Source organism: Chiloscyllium plagiosum, unplaced genomic scaffold, assembly GCF_037043375.1.
Source record: "Chiloscyllium plagiosum isolate Xiang-an unplaced genomic scaffold, Cpla_swu_hap1 HiC_scaffold_2, whole genome shotgun sequence".
Classification (NCBI taxonomy): Eukaryota; Metazoa; Chordata; class Chondrichthyes; order Orectolobiformes; family Hemiscylliidae; genus Chiloscyllium; species Chiloscyllium plagiosum.
Genome location: NW_028270140.1, coordinates 54,546,744 through 54,569,778, shown reverse-complemented (window position 1 = coordinate 54,569,778; position 23,035 = coordinate 54,546,744). Strand labels below are relative to the sequence as shown.

The following is a 23,035-nucleotide window of genomic DNA, read 5'->3' as shown; positions in this document are numbered from 1 at the left end:
AAAAGTAGTTTTCTGTGGCAGAGAGTTCCAAAAACTCCCAACCCTCTGAAAGAAGAAATTTCTCCTCTTCTCCATCTTAAGATTGGTACCCCTTAATTCTGATGCTATGACCCCTGGTCCTAGACACTCTCATAAGGGGAGGCATCCTTTCAGGCCTGTTTTTAAATAACACATTCTTAGTTTCAACTTTTGTTCTTTTTAAACACCATTTGAGTAGAGTTTTAACCTATTTAAGCTTTGCTCATAAGACAATCCCTCCATTCCAAAGATCATCCTGGTAAGCCTTCTCTGAATTGCCTTCAATGAAATCCTATCTTCTAAATAAAGGTACCAAAACTTCTCTCAGCACTGCAGATATGGTCTCGCTTGTATTTTGTACAGCACCTTGAGTCTCTCTGAAATTCAGTCCAGTCTTAGGGACCTAGATAAAAGCGGGTACAGTAATTCATACTACAAAATATTTTAGAAATAGCAATAATGGAACTTCCTTCTATTAGTAATAAGTACACAGCATTGATTATTTTCCACGATCTCTATCTACTGCAGTAGAATGTGAAAAGGTGACCAGAAAATGGTAATTGAGTTATGTGGGGTGCTTTGGCTAATAATTACAAAGTGTCAACATATCCACAGCAACAATCATTACAGTGCTGACATCCTGCTATTTGGTAGATGAAAATCCTCTTTAGAAGTGTTATGAAGGTGTCGGGGTACTGTACCTTAGCGCTGAAAGCTAGCAAGGTCTTAGAGGCACACAGTACTAGAAAATTTACAATGTAACATTTGATCCAGCAGCTAGCAATACGTGGGTTGCTATGAGACAAAAAACTAATTCAAATTCGGCCAATCAGTTTAAATTGTGCCCCAAAATACTAAACTCCCAATCAAGTTTGAATTTGTTATTTTGACAGTATTAAAACCAATGAAGCGATACCAATGCTTTGGGGTATAAATATTAAACAAATTGAACCATTGGGGAACTGCCAAAAGACCAACCGATGTAGGCTGCGAGTAAGAACTGAGAGGTACCTGTCTGGTGAAGGAGTTTGCACCGGAAAAAAGATTGACACCAACTTGGAGAGCAAATCTACAGAGGAAGATACCAAGAGAAGATTCAACAGCTGGCTTGTTTTGAAATTTGAAATTTTCTGTAAATCTTAATCGGGGACTTTTCGGGCTAATGTTGTCAGGGGGAAGGTAAAAGATAGCTTTAGATAAATGAGTTGTAAATAGTTTAATTATTCTGTTAGACTTTTTAAAAAAATAAAAAATATATTAGTTTTTACTTCCGTGACTTTTGGGATAGTGTTTTGTCTTTAATTTTAACAGATTACAGCACAGGTTAAATCATTTTGTGTTGCAGGTTTAAATTAGCAGGGTTTTTTTAAATCTGTGTTGTAACAAGTAATGTTGACTTATTTAGCAGATAATGTAAATAAAAACAAATGTTTTACAGAGCAACAGGAATGAGTTATTCTTTTAAGTGAAGAGGGCCTACCTAAGGTCTTAAATGAGTACTTTGGTAACATACTGTTTGTTACTGAAGACCAATGCAATGTAACTGTAAATGAGAGGGCAGAACCAGTGTTAGAAAAGATAAAAATAGAGGAGACACAACCAAGTTATTGGTACTCCTTTAAAGTATGACAGCTACCTAGTTTGAGTTACATGCATTGGGAAGGAAAGTTGACATTCTGAAGCCTACGGCTTCATGGATAGGATAATCCAGAGGACTGAAGTATTGACAATGTTATTTCCTTTCCATTGAAGGGAGTGGCAAGATTCAAAGGGATAGCCAAGGACACCCATATGGGGACCCAGATGTGCCTGTATCTTTGATAGGATATGTAGAACACACCATCTTCTGCAGATATACTGGCCACAGCACTCCCCCACCTTTCCCTCCAATACATTGACTATCTGTCCTACGTTATGGTCCCATGAGTTGAACAGTTCATCAACTTCACTAACACCTTCCACCTTGATCTCACGTTCACCTGGATGATTTCTAATACTTACCTCCCCTTCTGGACTTTTCTGGTGACTGACTCAACACGGACATCTATTTCAAACCCACCGACTCCCACAGCTACCTGGACTACACCATCTCCCACCGCCTCCTGTAAAAAATGTGACCGTTAGTCAAAATTGCCTCTGCCATATCTGCTCTGAGGAGGAGCAATTCTACTCTAGGACATCCCAGATGGGCTCCTATTTCAAGGACTGCAATTTCCCCTCCCACGTGATCAATAATGGGAGCACATTTCGTCAGCTTAGTCGTAGATGTACAGCATATACAGACCCTTTGATTCAACTCATCCATGCTGACCAGATATCCCAACCTAATCTAGTTCCACTTGCCAGCACCTGGCCCATATCCCTCCAAATCCTACTCTAGTATACCCATCCAGATGCCTTTTAAATGTTGTAATTGTACTAGCCTCCACCACTCCCTCAGCCAGCTCATTCCATACACGCACCACTCTCTGTGTGAAAAGATTGCCCCTTTAGGTCTCTCATATCTTTCCCCTCTCACTTTAAACCTATGCCCTCTAGTTCTGGAACTCCCCCACCCCACGGACAAGACATTGTCTATTTACCCTGTCCATGCACTTCATGATTTTATAAACCTCTATAAGGTCACCCCTCAGCCTCTGTTGCTCCAGGGAAAAAATCCCAGCCTATTCAATCTCCCTATAGTTCAAAACCTCCAACCCTGGCAAGATCTTTAAATCTTTTCTGAACCTTTCAAGCTTCTGAAAGGAATGAGACCAGAATTGCACACAATGTTCCAAAAGGGGTTTAACCCATGTCCTGTACAGCTGTAACATGACCTCTCAACTCCTGTACTCCATACTCTGACCAATAAAGGAAAGCATACCAAACACTGTCTTCACTATCCTATCTACCTGCGACACTACTTTCAAGGAGCTATGAACCTGCACTTCAAGGTCTCTTTATTCAGCAGCACTCCCCAGGACCTTACCATTAAATGTACAAGTCCCGCTAAGATTTTCTTTCCCAAAATGCAGCACCTCACATTTATCTAAATTAAACTCCATCTGCCACTCCTCAGCCCATTGGCCCATTTGATTAAGATCCTAATATAATCTGAGGTAACTTTCTTTGCTGTCCACTACACCTCCGATTTTGGTGTCATCTACAAACTTACTAACAATAGCTCCTATGTTCACATCCAGATCATTTTTGTAAATTACAAAGTATTGGACCCAGCAACGATCCTTGTGGCATTCCACTGGCCACAGGCCTCCTGTCTGAAAAACAACCCTCCACCACCATCCTCTGTCCTCTACCTTTGAGCCAATTCTGTATCCAAATGACTAGTTCTCCCTGTATTCCATGAGATCTAACCAGTCTCCAATGGGGAACCTTGTCGATCACCTCACTGAAGTCCATATAGATGTCCGCCTCTATGTTTCTTCAAAAAACTTAGTCAGATTTGTGAGACATGATTTCCCACACACAAAGCCAATTTTACTATCCCTAATCAGTTTATGCCTTTCCAAATTCATGTAAATCCTGTGCCTCAGGATTCCCTCCAACAACTTGCTCACCAGTCTATACTTCCCTGGCTTGTCCTTACCACCTTCCTTAATAGTGGTACCATGTTAACCAACTTCCAGTCTTCTGGCAGCTTACCTATGACTATCGATGATACAAATATTTCAGCAAAGGGCCCAGCAATCACTCCCCTAGCTTCCCACTGAGTTCTAGGGGTATACCTGATCTGCTTCTGAGAATTTATCCACTTTATGCATTTCAAGACTTCCTCCTCCGTAATATAGACATTTTTCAAGATGTCATCATCTATTTCCCTACATTCTGTATCTTCCGTGACCTTCTCCACAATAAACACTGATACAAAATACTCGTTTAGTATCTTTCCACCATCTCCTGCGGCTCCACACACAGGCTGCCTTGCTGATCTTTGAGGGGCCCTATTCTCTCCCTAGTTACCCTTTTGTCCTTAGTGTATTTGTAAAAACACTTTTTGGATTCTCCTTAACACTATTTATCGAAGCTATCTAATATCCCCTTTTTGTCTTCCTGATATCCTCCTCAAGTATACTCCTATTGCCTTTATATTCTTCTAAGGATTCACTCGATATATCTTGTGATATACATATCTGACATGCTTGCTTATTTTTTCTTAACCAAAACCTCATTTTCTCTAGTCATCCCAGCATTCCCTACACCTATCAGCTTTTCCTTTCACCCTAACAGAAATATTCTGTCTCTGGAATCTAGTTATCTCATTTCTGAAGGGAGAATAGAGAAAGTTAGGCAGGAATTAAAAAAGGTGGTCTTCGAGAGTAGTAATATCTGGATTACTTCCAGTGCTACGAGTGAGTGAGGGTAGGAATAGGAGGATAGAGCAGATGAATGCATGGCTGAGGAGCTGGTGTAGGAGGAGGATTCACATTTTTGGATCATCTGGGGCAGAAGTGACCCTGTACAAGAAGGACAGATTGCACCTGAATTGGAAGGGGACTTACAATTCAGGTGCAATATACTGGCAGGGACATTTGCTAGAGATGCTCATGGAGGATTAAAATTAGTAAGGTTGGGGGGTGAGGAGGAAGGGAACCGAGGGAGATACTGAAGAAAGAAATCAATCTGAAGCCGGTACAGTTGAGAAAAGAAGCGAGACAAATAGTCAGAGACAAAGCATAGACGTTACCTCGTTTCTGAAGGCTTCCCATTTTCCAGCCGTGCCTTTATCTGTGAACATCTGCCCCCAATCAGGTTTTGAAAGTTCTTGCTGAATACCATCAAAATTAGCTTTCCTTCAGTTTAGAACTTCCAACTTTTAGATCTGGTCTATCCTTTTCTGTCACTATTTTAAAACTAATAGAATTATGGTCTCTGGCCCTAAAGTGCTCCCCCACTGACACCTCAGTCACCTGCCCTGCCTTATTTCGCATGAGTAGGTTAAGTTTTGTACCTTCTCAAGTAGGTACATCCACATACTGAATCAGAAAAGTTTCTTGTACACACTAAACAAATTCCTTTCCATCTAAACTCTTAACACTATGGCATTCCCGGACTATGTTTGGAAAGTTAAAATCCCTTACTATAACCACCCTATTATTCTGACAGATAACTGATATCTTCTTACAAATTTGTTTCTCAATTTCGCGCTGACTATTACAGGGTCAATAATATGATCCCAATAAGGTGATCGCCCCTTTCGTCTCGTTCCGCCCAATAACTTCCCAAGGGGTATTTCCGGGAATAACTTCCCGAAGTACAGTTGTAACATTATCCTTTATCAAAAATACCACACCCCCTTCCTCCTTGCCCCTTTTTATCCTTCCTGTAGCATTTGTATTCTGGAACATTAAGCTGCCAGTCCTGTTCGTCCTTGAGCCATGTTTCTGAAATGGCTATGATATCGCAGTCCCATGTTCCTAAACCTGCCTTGATTTCATCTGCCTTCCCTGTTAGGCTGCTTGCATTGAAATAAATGCAGTTTAATTTATCAGTTCTACCTCGTCTGTGCTTTGTCCCTGAGTATTTGTCTAACTTCTTTTCTCAACCGTACTAGTCTCTGATTGATCTCTTTCCTCACTATCTCCACTCTTCCTCCTCCCCCCCCCCCCCCCACCACCACCACCAGCACCACCAACCTTAACTAGTTTTAATCCTTCTGAGCACCTCTAGCAAATCTCCCTGCCAGTATATTAGTCCCCTTCCAATTCAGGTGCATTCTGTCCTTGTACAGGGTCACTTCTGCCCCAGAAGAGATTCCAATGATCCAAAAATTTGATTCCTCCTCCCATACACCAGCTCCTCAGCCACACATTCATCTGCTCTATCCTTCTAATCCTACCCTTACAACACGCCAATCTGATTTTTCACTGCTGGCCACAGAAACGTCTGTCTGTACGTCTGATTAGAGTCCCCTAACACAATCGATTACTTGAAACCTGACATTCCCTTCATTAAGTTAGAGCCTGTCTTGGTACAGAAACTTGGCTGTTCATGCTACATTGCCCTGAGAATCTGTCATTCCCTACATTTTCCAAAGCAGCATACTTGTTTGAAATGAGGATAGCCACAGAAGATTCCTTACCTTTCCTGGACTTAACCCATCTAGGCGATTATATCTGCGGCTTTTCTTCCCTCCTAAAACTGCCATCCATCACATCCCCTTGTTCTTGTAAATTCCTCATTGCCTCTAACTGTCGCTCCAACCCATCCATTAGATCTGATAAGTTATGCAATCACCGGTATTCGTTGCAGATATATTCCTCGGTAACACCAACTCTCCCTAAACTTCCACATCCGACAAGAAGAGTATATCATTGTACTGAAGGCCATTTTTTTGCTTCTTTCAATCTACAGACCAAGAAAATAGCAACGTTGTGTATCTCTATAAAACACTGCTCCAGGCTAACTTAATACTTATTACTTCAGAGACATATTTCAATAAAACATGATCAATAAAGAACCCATTCTACTCACTGTACATTTACAGCAAGGCCATACTTATAACTATTGACTTATCTGTTTCTGTGTTGTGACTTCTTCCCAAAAGGTTCCTCCACGATCAAATGGTCTTTAATGGAGTGCTAATTTCCTGCACCTCTGACCTTTTACCCTACCCCTCCAATCCCTGGTCCTCACCTTCCACCCCAATAATCTCCAGATACAGTGCATTATCTTCTACCACCTACAATCAGACCCCACCACTAGAGGTATATTTCTCTCTTCACCCTATCCACATTGTTTAGACCATTCCCTTCGTGACGTCCTCATCAGGTCCATGAGCCCACGCCAACCTACCCTCCATACCAGGCAGCTTCCCTTGCTGTCACAAGAGATGTAAAACCTGTGCCCATACCTCACCTCTGTCCAAGTACCCAAAGGGTCTTTTTATGTCTGGCATAGATTTTTCTGCACCCGCAAACACCTTGCCTACTGTGTCCGTTGTTTTTGATATGGCCTTGTCTATGCTGGGGAGACAGGGCGCTAACTCGCAGAACGTTTCAGGGAACATCTTTGGGAGACATGCATGAAATAACCCCACTGCCCTGCGACAAACTACTTCAGCTCCCCCTCCCACTCACCAACGGCATACAAGTCCTGGACTGCTTCCACTGCCAAATCTAAGACACCCGCCAACTGGAGGAAGAATGCCTCATCTTCTGCCTTGGGACCCTCCAACCACGTGGCATCAAAATTGACTTCATCAGTTTTTTTTGTCCCTACCCATCCCAGAGACAACCCTCTAACTCAGCGCTGCCATCTTGAACTGTCCGTCTTCCTTCCCACCTATCCACTCCGCTCTTCCCCCTGACCTATCACTATGACTCCGCCACCTGCATCTACCTATCGCCGCCTTTCCAGTTACCACCCCCCCCCCCCCCAACCAATCTCCAAACCCGCAATCCCTGATGAAGGGCTTATGCCCGAAATGTCGATTTCACCTGCTCCTTGGATGCAGTCTGACGTGCTCCTTGGATGCAGTCACACTTTTTGACTCTGAAGTCCAGCATCTGCAGTACTCGCTTATTCTTAATGTTATTTCCTTGCAAAACAAGGGAGGGCAATAAACCCAGCTACTATAGCATTAATGTTGATCAGTAACTTTGAGAGACATTGGGTTAATAAAGTCAACAGATTTTTTTGCTTGCAAATTGTTTGACTAGTTTGACTGAAGTTAATGGAAAGATGAACATGTTATAGGATTTGAAAAGGTGTTGAATAAAGTATTACAATAACTGAATTGTTAGCAAAATTGAAGTCAATTGGCTTAAAGGGTTAGTGACCATATAGATAGAAAGCTCTTTTTAAGGGTAAAGCAGCAAGTAGTCAATGTCAGTGTCTGCTTTTCAGACTGGAGGGTGTTTCTCTGCGGTCTAGAAATGTGATACATGATGTGCATAACATAATTCAGGAAGATGTAGACTGGTGAAATGGGCAGGCACATTACAGATGAAATTTGCGCAGTGAAATGGAAGTGTGTTGTAGTACACAATGAGGAGTGCAAATATGAACTAAATGGTATAAATGTGAATGGAGTAGAGAGACCCAAAAATCTGCTGGTTTTTGAAGGTGGGATTCTTGGCTTTATCAGAAGAATAGAAGGCCAGAACAGGGAAGTTCTAGTAAAACTTAAAGGACTGATTAGAACTACTGTGCTCAAATGTGGCAGACTTTAGTACCTGTTGGGCCTTTGACAAGATTACAGGATAGCATTACTGGTGGGGGGAATAGTCTGAATTATGTGGAAAAAGCAGGAGTTATGCTCCTTCGAGAAAATTTAAACAAGAAACGTGTAACCAGTATCACATTGATTCAGGCATGTCAATATTATGATTCTTTTATGAATGTGTATTTTTTAAAAGCCACAGTTTAAAGAATTTCAGTGGCTCCTGAGGACCACCATATATATTTGCAGTTTGAATCATCTTATCTCTTGAGAGAAAGTAAGGACGGCAGATGCTGGAGATCAGAGTTGAAGAGTGTGGTGTTGCAAAAGCACAGCTGGTCAGGCAGCATCCGAGGAGCAGGAGAGTTGACATTTTGAGCATAAGCTGTTCTTCAGCGATTCGATAGAGACATACAAGATGATCAGAGGATTCAATAGGGTAGACAGTGAAAGTCTTTTTCCTAGGATGATGTGTTCTATGTTCTAGATGTTCTATCAGGGATGTGGGGCAGGCTGAGAGATAAATGGGAAGGGGTTGGGCTGGAAGGTAGCTGGGAATGCGACAGGTAGATGAAGGTGGGGGTTGATGGTGATAGGGTGAAGCAAATAGGTGAGAAGGAAGATGGCCAGGTAGGACAGTTCAAGAGGGTGGTGAGGATTGGAAGGTTGGATCTGGTATAAGGTGGGGGGGAGGGGAGATGAGGAAACTGGTGAAATGAGTAATGATCCCATGTGGTTGGAGGGTCCCAAGGTGGAAGATGAGGCGTTCTTTCTGCAGCCATCGGGTGGCTAGAATCTGGCAGTGGAGGAGGCCCAGAGCTTGCATGAACTTGGCGGAGGGGAGTTGACGTGGTTCGCCACAGGGCGGTGGGGTTGTTTAGTATGTGTATCCCAGAGATATTCTCTGAAGTGTTCCGTAAGTTGGCGTCCTGTCTCATCAATGGCTCTGACGTATCACCATCACCCCTCACCCTCATTTACCTATTGCATTCCCAGCTATCTTCCAGCCTCACCCCCTCCCACTTATCTATCAGCTTGCTTGGGCTTGTTCCACATTCCTGTTGAAGAACTTATGCTTGAAATGTCAACTCTCCTGCTCCTCGGATGGTGCCCAACTGGCTTTGTTTTTCTAGCACCACAATTTATCTTATCTCTTGAGAGCTCAAAGATACTCTTGAAACTCTTTATTTTGGATATTGGATAGACTAGGCCTCTTGTCACTTGGAGTAAAAGTGTAGATGCAATTTCTCAATAAAATGGGTGCGAGAAGAATTCAAACTGATTTTTGTACTATTACAATGTTTGAACAATGACTCAACAATGCCCCCTGCTAAAATATATTAGCAGAAATTCAAGCTGACTGCCAATCAGAAATCCTTCAGAGAAACTTTAAAGTAAGACTATCACTGCTGCAGTCCACTAAGCAACCAGTGTGCCAAACTACAATTTCTTGAAAGAGAACCACTAACCTGTTCCAGCTTCAAGTTAACCTAAGAATTCTAGTTCTGGGCAGGTCAGCTTCAAGAACCATCACCACTACTGGGCAATGGTTTTTGCAATTTCAAGATCTTTACTCAAGACAAAATATCGACTGAACTCAAACGTGAGGCCTGCATTAAAATGGAGTTAAATTCAGTTTTCACAATTATTGTTGTATCTTCATCTGAGAGGAGAACGTGAGGACTGCAGATGCTGGAGATTTGAGTCGTGAGTGTAGTGCTGGAAAAGCACAGCAGGTCAGGCAGCATCTGAGGAGCAGGAGAATCGATGTTTCGGGCATAAGCCCTTCATCAGGAAACCATTCATCTTCCTGATGAAAGGCTTATGCCCGAAACATTGATTCTCCTGCTCCTCAGGTGCTGCCTGACCTGCTGTGCTTTTTCAGCACAGCACTGTTGTATATTCTGAGTCAAGTGAGTGACATGCCAGGGTTTTGTTAACCTTTTTGGCAAGCATGAGAAAGATGACAAACCTCCATTTGAAGTACACAAGCTTCTTAGGTTATAAAGGGCAAATAAATGGAAATGTCAAAAAAATGTCTGATAGAATTATTCAAAATCACAACCTGTTTTAAAAGAATAGTTTGGGTGAAACATTTTAATGGCAGGAGAGCTAGTAACCACTGTACACAGATTTATGCTGATAGGCAAAACAAAACAAGTGTGATGTAAAGTAGTTGGCTATTTTTCTACTGCATTTGTTGTGATCTCGATGGATTTCCTTCAAAGGTGATAGCAAATTCAATGGTAATATTTGTTAAATTCATGAAGGGAAATGACTTTATGGGGGAGGGCAGGCAATTGGGAACAATTTGATGACTGTTCTTAAAGGTATGACAGATGTGTTAGCATAATAGTCTCCTGTACTGTGTCATTGTATTATTTGTTCATCTCAGCCATTTATTTGATAAATAACATTCCATACAGTTAATGTTCCACATTTGCTTCTTGATACCAAATATAGAAAGCTCAATTTTTTAATGTGGTATTCTCATGTTTGCCCTTGTCACTAGCGGTGATTTCATTGCTCCAGCTCATTTTGTTAAAATTAATTGTGAAATATATTAAAAAATACACTCAAATCTATGTTCAATTTGAAGCATTCATTCTGTTTTGACTGTGTACCAAGTAGCCACGTATTGCAAATATTTAGCATTGCATGCTATATCTTGCTATTATTTTGACACTGTCACTTGAATTAATTTTTATTTGTAGATACCCAGCGAGCTTTGCTGGCTGTGGAACGGTTACAGGCAAAGCTACGAGAAAAAGGAGATACTGCAAATGAGGAGAGACTGAGTTTATTGACGTCCGTGCTACAGAGCCCACTTTTCAACCAAATCCTGAACCTGCAGAACTCTGTTCAACATTTGAAAGATCAGGTAAAAGACAATGTAGTATAAAAAAACAAGTTAAAAGTGGTTTACTTTCAGTACTGAGTGCATTACTGGTGTTTCAACTGTCACTGATAATTCTAATCTAAAATGCACAAACCAAGATTAACAATTTAATGCATTGATTGCCTGCCTTGAATTTAATATTTGCTGAAATATGGCTCAAATAGAAACAAGTGAGCAATACTTTGAAAAGTAAGCATAGGACAGAATCATAGAATCCCCATAGTGTGAAAACAGGCTATTCGGCCCAACAAGTCCACACCAAACCTCCGACGAGCATCCCAAAGAGATTGATCCCCCTGCCCTATTCCTGCATTTCCTGAGACTAATGCAGTAACTTGCACATCCCTTAACATTGTGGACAATTTAACGTGGCCAATCCACCTAACTTGCACATTTTTGGACTGTGGGAGGAAACTGGAGCACCTGGCGGAAACCCATGCAGACACTGGAGAACGTGCAGACTCCACACAGATGGTTGCCTGAGGTTGGAATTGAACTCTGATCCTTGTGCTGAGAGGCAGCAGCATTAACTACTGAGCCACTGTGTCACAAAATAGTTCTAAAGGGGCAGAATATATCAATGTCATTTGGTGACCATCATCTGACCTCAAGATTCCATAATGAAGCCGAACAAAATAAACTGCTTGCATTCACGTGACTTCCACTGGTTTAGGCAATTCCAATAGATGGTTTGGCTGACAAAGTATGTATGAAGTTGCAGCTGTGATGTAGAAAATTTATTCATTGTTTTGTTGTGTTCCACAGATGATTAGATTTGGGAAAGAGTAAAGGAAAATTAACATCTAATGGGGTTGTTGAAAAAAGAGTGATGGATGAGGGAGAGAGGCAGTGCAGCTTAAACTTGTGAGTTAGAAGTTTTGAAATAAAAATCAGAAGCATTGTGGGGAGAGAGAAGTGGCAAAATTATATTTCAAGGTACTGAAACCATTGATGTATGGTTTAGGGTAATGGAAGTGATATTAGAATAGTGATATTTCAACAAAAACATAGAACGGCACAGTACAAGGCCATCGGCCCTCGATGTTGTGCGAACCTGTTACCCTACTCTCAGATCAAACTAACCGACGTACCCTATATTATGCAATCATCCATGTGCCTATGCAAGAGTCACTTATGTTCATAATGTATCTGACTCTACTACCACTGCTAGCAGTGCATTATACACACCCACCACTCTGTGTAACAAACCTACCTCTGACATCTCCCCAAAGCCTTTCTCCAATCACCCTAAAATTATGCCCCCTTGTGATAGCCGTTTACACTTTGGGAAAAAGTCTCTGGCTATCTATGCCTGTAAATATCTTGGATATCGCTGTCAAGTCATCTCTCATCCTTCTTGGCTCCAGTGAGAAAAGCCCTAGCTTTCTCAGTGTTTCTTCATAAGACATGGCCTCCAATCCAGGCAGCATCCTAGTAAATCTCTTCTGCATCCTCTCTCATGTTTCCACATTTTTCTTATTCTGAGGCAACCAGAATGGAGCACAATATCCCAAATAAACCAGAGCTCCATGGAGCTGCAGAATAACCTCTCAGATCTTCAACTCAATCCACCTGCTAATGAAAGCCAACACAACCATATGGCTTCTGAACAACCCTATCAAACTGGTTGGCAACTTTGAGGGATCTATGGACGTGGACCTCAAGATCCCTCTGTTCTACCATGTTGCCAAGAATCTGCATTGAAATTTGACCTTCCAAAATGAATCACTTCACACTTTTCCAGGTTGAACTCCACCTGCCACTTCTCAGCCCAGCTCTGCATCCTGTCACAGTCCCATCGCAACCTACAACAGCCCTCCACACTACCTACCACTCCACCAACCTTTGTGTCATCGGCAAACCTAGTGACCCACTTTTCTACTTCCTCATTCAAGTCATTTATAAAAATCGCAAAGATCCCTGCGGAACACCACTGGTCACAGAGCTCCAGGCGAATACTGTCTGTCTACTACTACTCTCTGTCGTCTATAGCCCAGCCGGTCCTGTATCCAGACAGCCAAATTTCCCTCTCTCCCATGCCTCCTTACTTTCTGAATGAGCCTACCATGGGGAACCTTGTCAAATGCCTTAAAAAAATCCATGTACACCACATCCACTGCTCTACCTACGTCAATATACTTTGTCACATTTTCAAATAATTCAATAAGGTTTGTGAGGCATGACCTGCCCCTCAAAAAGCCATGCTAAGTATCTCTAGTCAAGCTATGCTTTTGCAACTAATCCTGAATATGACCTCTCAGAACCCTCTCCAATAATTTGCCCACCCCCAATGTAAGACCGACTGGTCTGTAATTCCCAGGGTCTTCCCTATTCCCTTTCTGTTCAGGAATAATGTTTACCATGATCCAATCATCTGGTAGTACTCTACTGTACAGTGAGTACGCAAAAATCATCACCGAAGACGCAGCAATCTCTTCCGTTGTTTTCTGTAGAAACCATGGGTGTGTCACATCTGGCCCGGGGCCTTGTCTATCATCAAGTATTTGAACTAATAACATTAGTTGACATTGTGCAACATCCCATAGTGCATAACTGCTGCTGTTTTGTAGCTACCTCTGGAGAGATACAGAGATCTCTCTGTAGAGATCATTCGCCTCTCTACAGGATGAGAGAGATCATCCGCCATGGTATGCCATGCTTGTCGTCTATATTCCAAACGTATGAATTTAGAGAAATATGCCATTTGGTAAGATCTTGGCTGATCTGTTTATGTTTTGATTTCCATTATTCAACATCTCTTTATTCAACTGGCTAACAAGAATCTGTCCCGTTTCATCTTAAAAATGTTCAGTGAGCCTGGCCCGCCTCCAGTGATTTGAGTGGTGGCATTCCAAAATCTTTCAACCCTCAAATTTCTCCTCATTTGGCCCAGATGGGAGATCCCTAATTTTAAACAGTGCTTCCTATTTTTGGCCTCCTCCATAAGAGGCAGCATCTTTTTCCATGTATACCCTGTCAAGACCATTTAAGCCTGTTAAATCCTTCAAGTCACTCTTTGGCAATCACGAGGAAGGCAAGCTGATCCTTCCTTATAAGATACTTGCTTGTTCCAGTATCTGTATCGTAAACCTTCTCTGACCTGTGTGCAGTGCATTTGTGTCACCCTAAAAGGAGACTAAAACTATACACAATATTGCAAATGTCCTATAAAACTGAATCTAAATTCTTTATTTTTATTCTACTCAACATGAGGTGACTGTCTGGAATTTGCACTGTCGTCTTCTGCCTGCACGGGTTTCTGCCAGGTGCTCTGGTTTCCTCCCACAGTCCAAAGATGTGCAGGCTAGGTGGGTTAGCCATCGGTTTATTTGAAAAAAAAAAGTTACGGAGATAGGATGGAGGGCAGGGTTTGGGTTGGATGCTGTTCGTGGGTCAGTGCAGATTTGGGCTGAATGACCTTTTTCTGCCCTGTAGGAATTCTATGACTCTAACCCGTTGACAACCATTCATGGTCCCCGTTAAGAGCTGTTGATTTCCCCACACTGTCCCTCACAAGCTCTCTTCTCAAGGATCACTGGAACCAAAATGTTAATTCTGCTTTCTGTCCATAGATGCTGCCAGACTTGCTGAGATTTTCCAGAAAGTTCTGTGTTTGAAGCAAATTTTTATGTTCAGTTTCTCTTGTATCAAATTAGTAGTCTGAATTACTTGCATACTAACTTATAAACTCTTGCACCTGAACATCTAGCTGTCTCTGCGCCTCTAAATTCTGCTGCTGTTTTCCATTTAAGTAATACTTTGCATTTTTACATACTTCTGCCAAAATGAACAACTTCACATTTTCCAACATGATATTCCATCTCCTAGATGTTTGACAACTTTCTCAGTTTATATCAGTTTACATCCTCATGTCTTCACAATATAATTCCTAATGTATCTTTGTCATTTACATATAGTTACCATTGTCTTTGTTCTTGTCTAAGTGATTTAAAAAAAAACCCTATAGATACTCCTGTGGGACTCTACTCCTTGCATTCTGCCATTCAGACAAAGACACATTTATACAGATTATTTTCTGCTAGTCAGCTAATCGTTTTACTATGCTGATATTATATCCTCTGTTAATAAGCTCCTGTTTTGTCCAATAATCTTTGTACCACATTGTCAAATGCCTTCTGGGAATCCAAGTACAGTACATCTTTTTTACATCCATTGATGGGATGTGGGCATTACTGGCTGGCAAACATTTATTGCAGGCCCTAGTTTCCCCTGAAGGTGGTGAGATGCCTCTTTGAAGCCTGCAGTCCAAGTGGTGTGGGTTGACCCACAATGCCCTTGGGGAGGGAATTCCAGGTTTTGACCCAGCAATGGCAAAGGAATGGCAATATATTTCCATGTCAGGATGATGAGTAGCTTAGAGGGGGCATTGCAGGTCGTGGGATTCCCATGTGTCTTTCCAGACAGAAGTGACCATGTCTTTGAAAAGTGCTATCATAGGAGGATTCTTGAATTTCTGCAGCATCTTGGAGATGTTACACAAGGCTGTACTAAATATCAGTGGTGTAGGGAGTGGAGGCATGTGGATTTGATGCCAGTCAAGTGGGCTGCTTTCTCTTGGACAGCGCCGAGCTTTGAATGTTATTAGAGCTGCACCTGTTTCAGGCAAGTGGTGAAGTATTTTATTAAACTCCTGACTTGTGTCTTCTCGATGGTGGCTAGGCATTAAGAGGTGAATTATTCACCAGAGTATTCCTAGCTTCTGACCTGCTCTTTTAGCCATTGTTTGTGATGAAGTGCTTGCCAGTCATTCCTGATGAAGGGCTTATGCACAAAACATCGATTCTCCTGCTCCTTAGATGTTGCCTGATCTGTGCTTTTCCAGCAACACCCTCTCAACATTGTTTGTGATGAATCCATTTGAGTTTCTGGTTAGTCCTGACCACCTGGATGCTAGTGGGGGAGTAAGTGGTGGTAACACTATTGAATGTCAGTGGGTAGTGGTTAGATTGTCTCTTGGTGATGCTAATAGCTTGACGTTTGTGTGGCGTGAATGTTTTTTGCCATTTGTAAGCCCAAGCCTGAATTTGTCCGAATCCTGCTATTTGGCCATGTTTCAGCATCTGAGGAGTTGCAATTGTTGCTGAACAATCTGCAATCATTGGCGCATATCCCTGTTTCTGACCTTTTTGATGGAGGGAAGGTCATTGAAGCAGCTGAAGATGTTCGGCCTAGGAAACTACCCTGAGGAACTCCTGAGTTGACTGACCTCCAACATTGGAGATTTTGCTCTCAATGCATGCTAATTCCAATTTTGTTAGGGTTTCTAATGCCACACTTCATCTCATACAGCCTTAATGTCAAGTATTGTCAACTCTCTCCTCACCTCCAGAGTTCGCCTGTTTTATCCATGTTGAACCAAGGTGTTATGGACTAGACGAGACCCCCTCAAAATTATTTAGTGTATGTAATTTCCATCATTTTAAGTTAAACAGTGATTTACAATGAAATAAGGACAGTTATTTAAAGTGAACTGCATGTATGGATTAGGAGGGATGACAGTAGCAAGTCATGGCAGACAGTTAAGGAAATACTTTAAGACTCTCAGCAACAATATATGCTAGTAAGGAGTAAGATGGAGTTAAATCAGCCATGGCTAATCAAGATAAATTGTGGGAATTTCAGCACGATTGGCAGCATCTGTGGTGACAAAGCAAGTCCAGTGATCCTTCCTCAGAACTGGCTAACTGAGCAATGTATGAACATAAATTTGGAAAAAAAAGGCTTACAAGGTGGTCAAAGTCAGTGTCTGAAAGCTAGGATAACTTCTGAATCCAGGAAAGGAAGATTTAAAAAAAAACGAACTGAGTAGGTTAATGAGAAATATACAAACTGACAAGAACTCCTTTTAAATATATAAAAAGGAATTAAGATCAAAGAGAACATTAGAAACTTAATGTGGGAAGACAATTATGGGAACAAAGAATTGGCAGAGGCATTAAACAGATATTTTGCATCAGTCTTAACGGTGGAAAGTGCTTCAAGCATCCCATAATACTCAACAAGGGAGAAGAATTGAGCGCCACCACTTTTCCTCGAGCACCGGTGAGGTCCCGGAGGACTGGAGAATTGCTAATGTTATCCCCTTGTTTAAGAAGGGTAGCGGGAATAATCCAGGTAATTATAGACCAGTGAGTCTGACGCCAGTGGTTGGGAAGCTGCTGGTGAAGATATTGAGGGATAGGATCTATTCCCATTTGGAAGAAAATGGGCTTCTCAGTGATAGGCAACATGGTTTTGTGCAGGGAAGGTCACATCTTGCCAACTTAATAGTATTCTTTGAGGAAGTGACAAGGTTGATTGAAAAAAGGGCTGTAGATGTCAAATACATGGACTTCACTAAGGCATTTGATAAGGTCCCCCATGGTAAGCTGATGGAAAAAGTGAAGTTGCATGGGGTGCAGAGGGTACTAACTAGATGGATAGAGAACTGGCTAGGCAACAGAAGACAGTCGTAGTGGAAGGGAGTTTCTCAAATGGAGAGCTGTGATCAGTGGTGTTCCACAGGGATCGGTGCTGGGACCACTGTGTTATGCATAAATGATCTGGAGGAAGGTATAGGTGGTCTGATTAGCAAATATGCAGATGACACTAAGATTGGTGGAGTAGCAGATAGTGAAGGGAACTGTCAGAGAATGCAGCAGAATATAGATAGATTGGAGAGTTGGGCAGAGAAATGGCAGATGCAGTTCAATCTGGGCAAATGCGAGATGATGCATTTTGGAAGATGCAATTCAAGAGCGAACTATATGTTAAATAGAAAAGCCCTGGGGGAAATTGATGTACAGAGAGATCTGGGTGTTCAGGTCCATTGTTCCCTGAATGTGGCAACGCAGGTCGATAGTGGTTAAGAAGGCATGCGGTATGCTTTCCTTCATCGAACGTGGTATTGAGTACGAGATTTGGCAAGTCATGTTGCAGTTGTATAGAACTTTGGTTTGGCCACATTTTGGAATACTACATACTGTTTTGGTCACCACATTACCAAAAGAATGTGGATACTTTGGAAAGGGTGCAGAGAATGTTCACCAGGATGTTGCCTGGTATGGAGGGCACTAGCTATGAAGGGAGGTTGAGTAGATTAGAATTATTTTCATAAGAAAGACAAAGGTTGAGGTGGACCTGATTGAGGTCTACAAAATCATGAGAGGTTTAGCAAGAAGCTTTTCCCAGAGTCGGGGATTTAATCATGAGTTCGTGAGAGGGAAAAGTTTAAGGGAGATATGCGTGGAGGTTCTTTACACAGAGGGTGGTGGGTTCCTGGAACGCGTTGCCAGCGGAGGTGGTAGAGGAGGGCGCAGTAGCATCATTTAAGATGTATCTAGACAGATACATGAATCGGCTGGGAGTAGAGGGATACGGATCTTTAGAAAATAGGCAACAGGTTTAGATAGAGAATCTGGATCAGCGCAGGCTTGGAGGGCTGAAGAGCCTATTCCTGTCCTGTAATTTTCTTTGTTCTTGTTTTGTCACCATGAATAGAGAAGTAGTGTTAAACCTAATGGGGTTAAAAGGACGTACATCCTCTTGCCCTTGATGGCTTACAAAGGATCCTCAAAGAAGTAGCTACAGAGATAGTGGATGCATTTCCAAAAATCGTTGGATTCTGGAGAAGTAAGAGGATTGGAAAACAGCTATTGTGACACTCCTATTTGATAAGGAGAAATGCAAAATGTCAGAAGCCAATTAGTCTAATATATATTCAAAAAACCATGTAATCAGTTATTAAGGAAGTAATAGCAGCTCAGATGGAAACCATAATCTAATCAGTCAACGTGGCTTTATGAAAGAGAATTAATGTCTGACTAATTTGAGTTGTTCAAGGAAATCTTGACAAGAATGAGTAGAGTGAAGTCATTAGCTGTGATGTATTTGGTCTTCCAGAAGGTTTGACTTTACAAAAGGTTAGGTCATAAGATAAAGCGTATGGTATTGGAAGTAATATATTGGTGAGTAGAGAAATGGACAATATACATGAGTGGGGATAAAGGATTAATTTTCAGGTTTGCAAACTGTAATCAATGGGGGTTTACAGGGATCATTGTTGGAATTGCAATTATTCTAAATTTAATATTAATGACTTGGAGGAAGGAAGCTCACCAAGTTTGCAGATGACACAATATAGAGTTTTATTCTAGAACCTTTCTAGAATCTAGTGAGTTTTTGAAAATTAATACCAATGCATTCGATGCCTTTATTGACCACTTTGTTTTGATAGACCTAGGTAGATGTCCATCTGGATCCAGGGACTTGTAACTCTCAACACTGTTTCTCTATTGTACTTTGACTGAGTTCCTTTCTCCCTTCCACCTCTGGATTTTATAGCTATTACTTGAATGTTCTTTGCATCCTCTGCAGTTAAGACAAGCCAATTATTTGTTAACTTCATCCGCTATTTCCTTGTTGTTCAATATTAACTCTGCATTCCAGCTCACCAGAGGACCAACATTCACTTTACTGTACTTTTTTTTACATTTCTACCTTGTTTTCTCGTGTTCTCATTTCTTGCTCCTGATTTCATTTGTTATTCTCTACTATTTTTTATCTACTAATCACCTAAGCAGTCAAGTACACAATTTGTGCCTTTTTCTTTAGTTTGTTGTTTCTTGTACTATCTTAATCACCATGATGGGTCTTTCCCCAGAATTGTTATTTATAGTAGGAATATACTTCTGAAATATCTCTTTGTAATGTCTCAGTCGATTTATCTTATATTCTTGATTCCCAATTCACTCTAGGTAATTCAGTTTGCATGCCGATGTGGGTCCCCTATTTAAAATGCTAATTTTTGATCTAATCTTCTCCCTTTCAAAAGATAACAATATATGTTATGGCTACTGCTCCCTGGAGACCGTTTACTTTGAGGTCAGTCATTTATCCTGTCACATTGCATAATGCCAGGTCTAATATGACCTGCCATCTGCTATTTTAAGAAACCATCTCAAAAGCATTCTAAGAACTCCTCATCCAGGCTACAACCACCTTTTTAATGCAGTTGAAAATTGTGCATGATTATTGCTATTCCTTTTTCATAAGAACTAAATATTTCTTCCTTAATACTCTTTGTATTTTGTATACTGTTGGGAAGCCTGTAGATTACTATCTTTTCCCTATATTCCTTCCTATATTCCACATTTTCACTCAAACCTCTTAATCTTGATGTCAAGAACTGAGGTAATCTCTAATTACTTCATGTTGCCATCTTTGATTTAAGAGTGAATGCCTTTGCCTTTAACTCTGTTCCTATTCTTGAGGTTGTATACCCTCCAGTATTCAGGATCCAATTCTTATTATGCAGCCACTTTTCTCATGGCTATCAGATCATACTTATTTAATTCAATCGGCACAGTCAATTTGTCTACTTTGCTATGAATGCTATGCACATTTAGATATGGAGTCTTTAGATTTGTTGTTACTATCTTTATAAATCTAGTTTTGACTGTTGGGTTTATTCTGTCCCTTCCTGCCACTTTGAGCCTCATTGCATAGTATTTTATTCGCTTTCCTTATCTCTACTCCTTAATTTCCTACATCTTCTCAAGCTTGATCTTTCACCCACACGTCCACCCCCACCCCAACCCCCACTTTTTGATTTTATAGCTTTCTCTATTTTCCTGGTTTTATAGTTTGCTGCAACACTAGTCCTTGCACTTTGAGTGCAAGACTGTCCCAGTGGTGCAGCTCATCATCCAGAAACCACTTGTCCCACACAGTGTTTCAGCATGTATTCAGTGCATGTGCTAATCTTATGTGCTGTCTGTCATTTGACATGTAGCTGTGGTAACAAATCAGATTTGTTACAATTTTTTCAGTTAGGTTTCTAACTCCTCCAGATATAACCTTTTTTCCTATGCTGCTATGTGAACTATGACAACTGGCTGCTCCTCATCCCACTCTCTTTGACAGATGTTTTGAGTCTTGATACTGCGTAGGCCACAAAGTCTTTGGATTATACTCTTAGTTGCACAGAACAGTGGCTATCTCTAAATAGTCCCCTACTATAACCACTACATCAGATGCGATTGGCTGAAGGGATTTTGTTCTGTGTTCTATTTTGGGTCCAGTGACTCTAGGTCCTCTGAGGAAGGATCACCGGACCCGAACAGTTAACTGATTTATCTTCAGATGCTGCCTGACCTGCTGAGCTTTTCCAGCAACTGCTGCTTTAATACTCAAGTTCTAGTCTTCGAAGCGAGTATTCACGTAGGTTTTAAGGCGTGTCTTAAGGAAAGAAAGGGAGGTAGAGAGGCATTGAAGTTTAGAGGGAATCTTAAGAAACTAGTGGTGGAAGGATTGGCCATCTGTGGTTTAAGTGATTTTAAAATTGGACATGTTGAAGAGGACAATTGGAAGATTGCAGGTATTCTATGGGTCTGGAAGAGATTGTGTTTTTGGTGATTTTGATGAAGGGCAGTCTATCGACAAAAAATGTCCTGTGATAAATCCTTATGAGACGTCAGAAGGAATAGATTATGGGAAGTAATGCCATTCCAAGTGATTCTCTGGCTGCAGTTAGCTAAGTTGTACCTTTGCATAGTATTAATTTTCACTGTGGTTCCAGGTATTATTTACATTTTCTGCAAAATGGAATGCAACTTTTTCAACACAATACAAAAAGTTGGGAAAAATAAGCATTTAGTAGTTTGAAAAATGCAACTAAAAATCAATTGGGATGGCATAGAGAAAAATAGAGGTGGAATTTTGTTTCTTCTAGTCTTGTGGAGAAGTTCTAGTTGCGTAAATGTTTACATGTGGCCATAGACAAACATTCCATGACCTTTCAGCTATACAAAAGGCAGAGTGGGTGCTTATCTGAATCATTTAACAGAATTAAATAACAATCACAGAACTAACAAACTGTATCCCAACAAAAGTGGCCGCTTTAATGTAGAGGGAAAAATAAGAGGAAGAATTTAGAGAAATGAAATACAATGTATGATGCACAATGGATTTGTTTCGAAATCTATTAGTGCCATATGTAAGATGTTTTGCTTCGTCTCAATCTCTAAACTATATTTCTCTTCATGGTTAATATTTCGCGGTCAGTGTATTTTACTTTAAACCATTCCTTGCTGTTTCGCAGCAGCCTATCTAGATAAAATAAACAATCATTAGAATGGTAGAATCTGTATTGTGTTAAAGCAGCCCAGCAAGTTCGGTCTAATGAGAAGAATCTAGTGGAATAAGCAAAATGTAGTTTATTGTATATTTGCAACCATTTGCAGATTAAAAAGCAGTCTCTACGTTACGATTAAAAAGTGTTGGGAGAACTTAGCCTTATCTGTTTCTCCTAAAATCTTACTTTACTCTCTTACCAAGTCCTTGTGACATCAGTATAGTGATGTTAATATGGTTTATTACACTCAATCAATTCGCAACCCTTTTAGATCCGCATGTCATTCCCCAAGCATTCTTCTGATCACTGTTATTGTTGTATATTTTGTTATGGCTATGTCTGCTCATGTGAGCACTGTATTTACTGCTTCAGTTTGTGCGTACACATTTAAGATAAGGCTGAAGTATTCGTAACATTCTTCTGCCAGAAGCACCAAATGGATGATGCATCTTGACCTCCTACTCTTGTCCCTTATATCACAGATACCAGTCTTTAGTCAATAGGATTCACTCCATATGATATCAGAAACAAATGGAAGCAGTAGCAAAGGAGATACAGCACAGGCTATAGACCCTGACAATGTTCTGCCAGTAGTACTGAAGAAAACAAAATCAGAAATTACTGGTGAATCTCAGCAGGTCTAGTAATATCTGTGGGAAGAAAGCAGAGTTATTGTTTTGATTCCAGTGATTCTTCAATAGAACTGATACTGAACCCTTGTGCTTCAGTACATGCCATTTCTCAAGCCAACCTGTTCCAATTCAGCCACAATATTGATACCTATCCAACAATGTAGAATTTCCTGGCTATTTTCTGTACATGC

The 23,035-nt window shown here is 41.0% G+C and overlaps 1 protein-coding gene across 19 annotated transcripts in view; it reads left to right on the top strand.

The window, feature by feature from the left end:
* The window catches only part of mpdz (multiple PDZ domain crumbs cell polarity complex component), a 368,137-nt gene that overhangs the window by 43,878 nt on the left and 301,224 nt on the right, over positions 1–23,035 (top strand). For all 19 annotated transcript variants that reach the window (XM_087996853.1, XM_087996875.1, XM_087996857.1 and 16 more), the window contains exon 4: positions 10,894–11,060. In XM_087996853.1, coding sequence (XP_087852979.1) covers positions 10,894–11,060 — 167 coding nt within the window. The remainder of the gene's footprint in view (positions 1–10,893; positions 11,061–23,035) is intronic.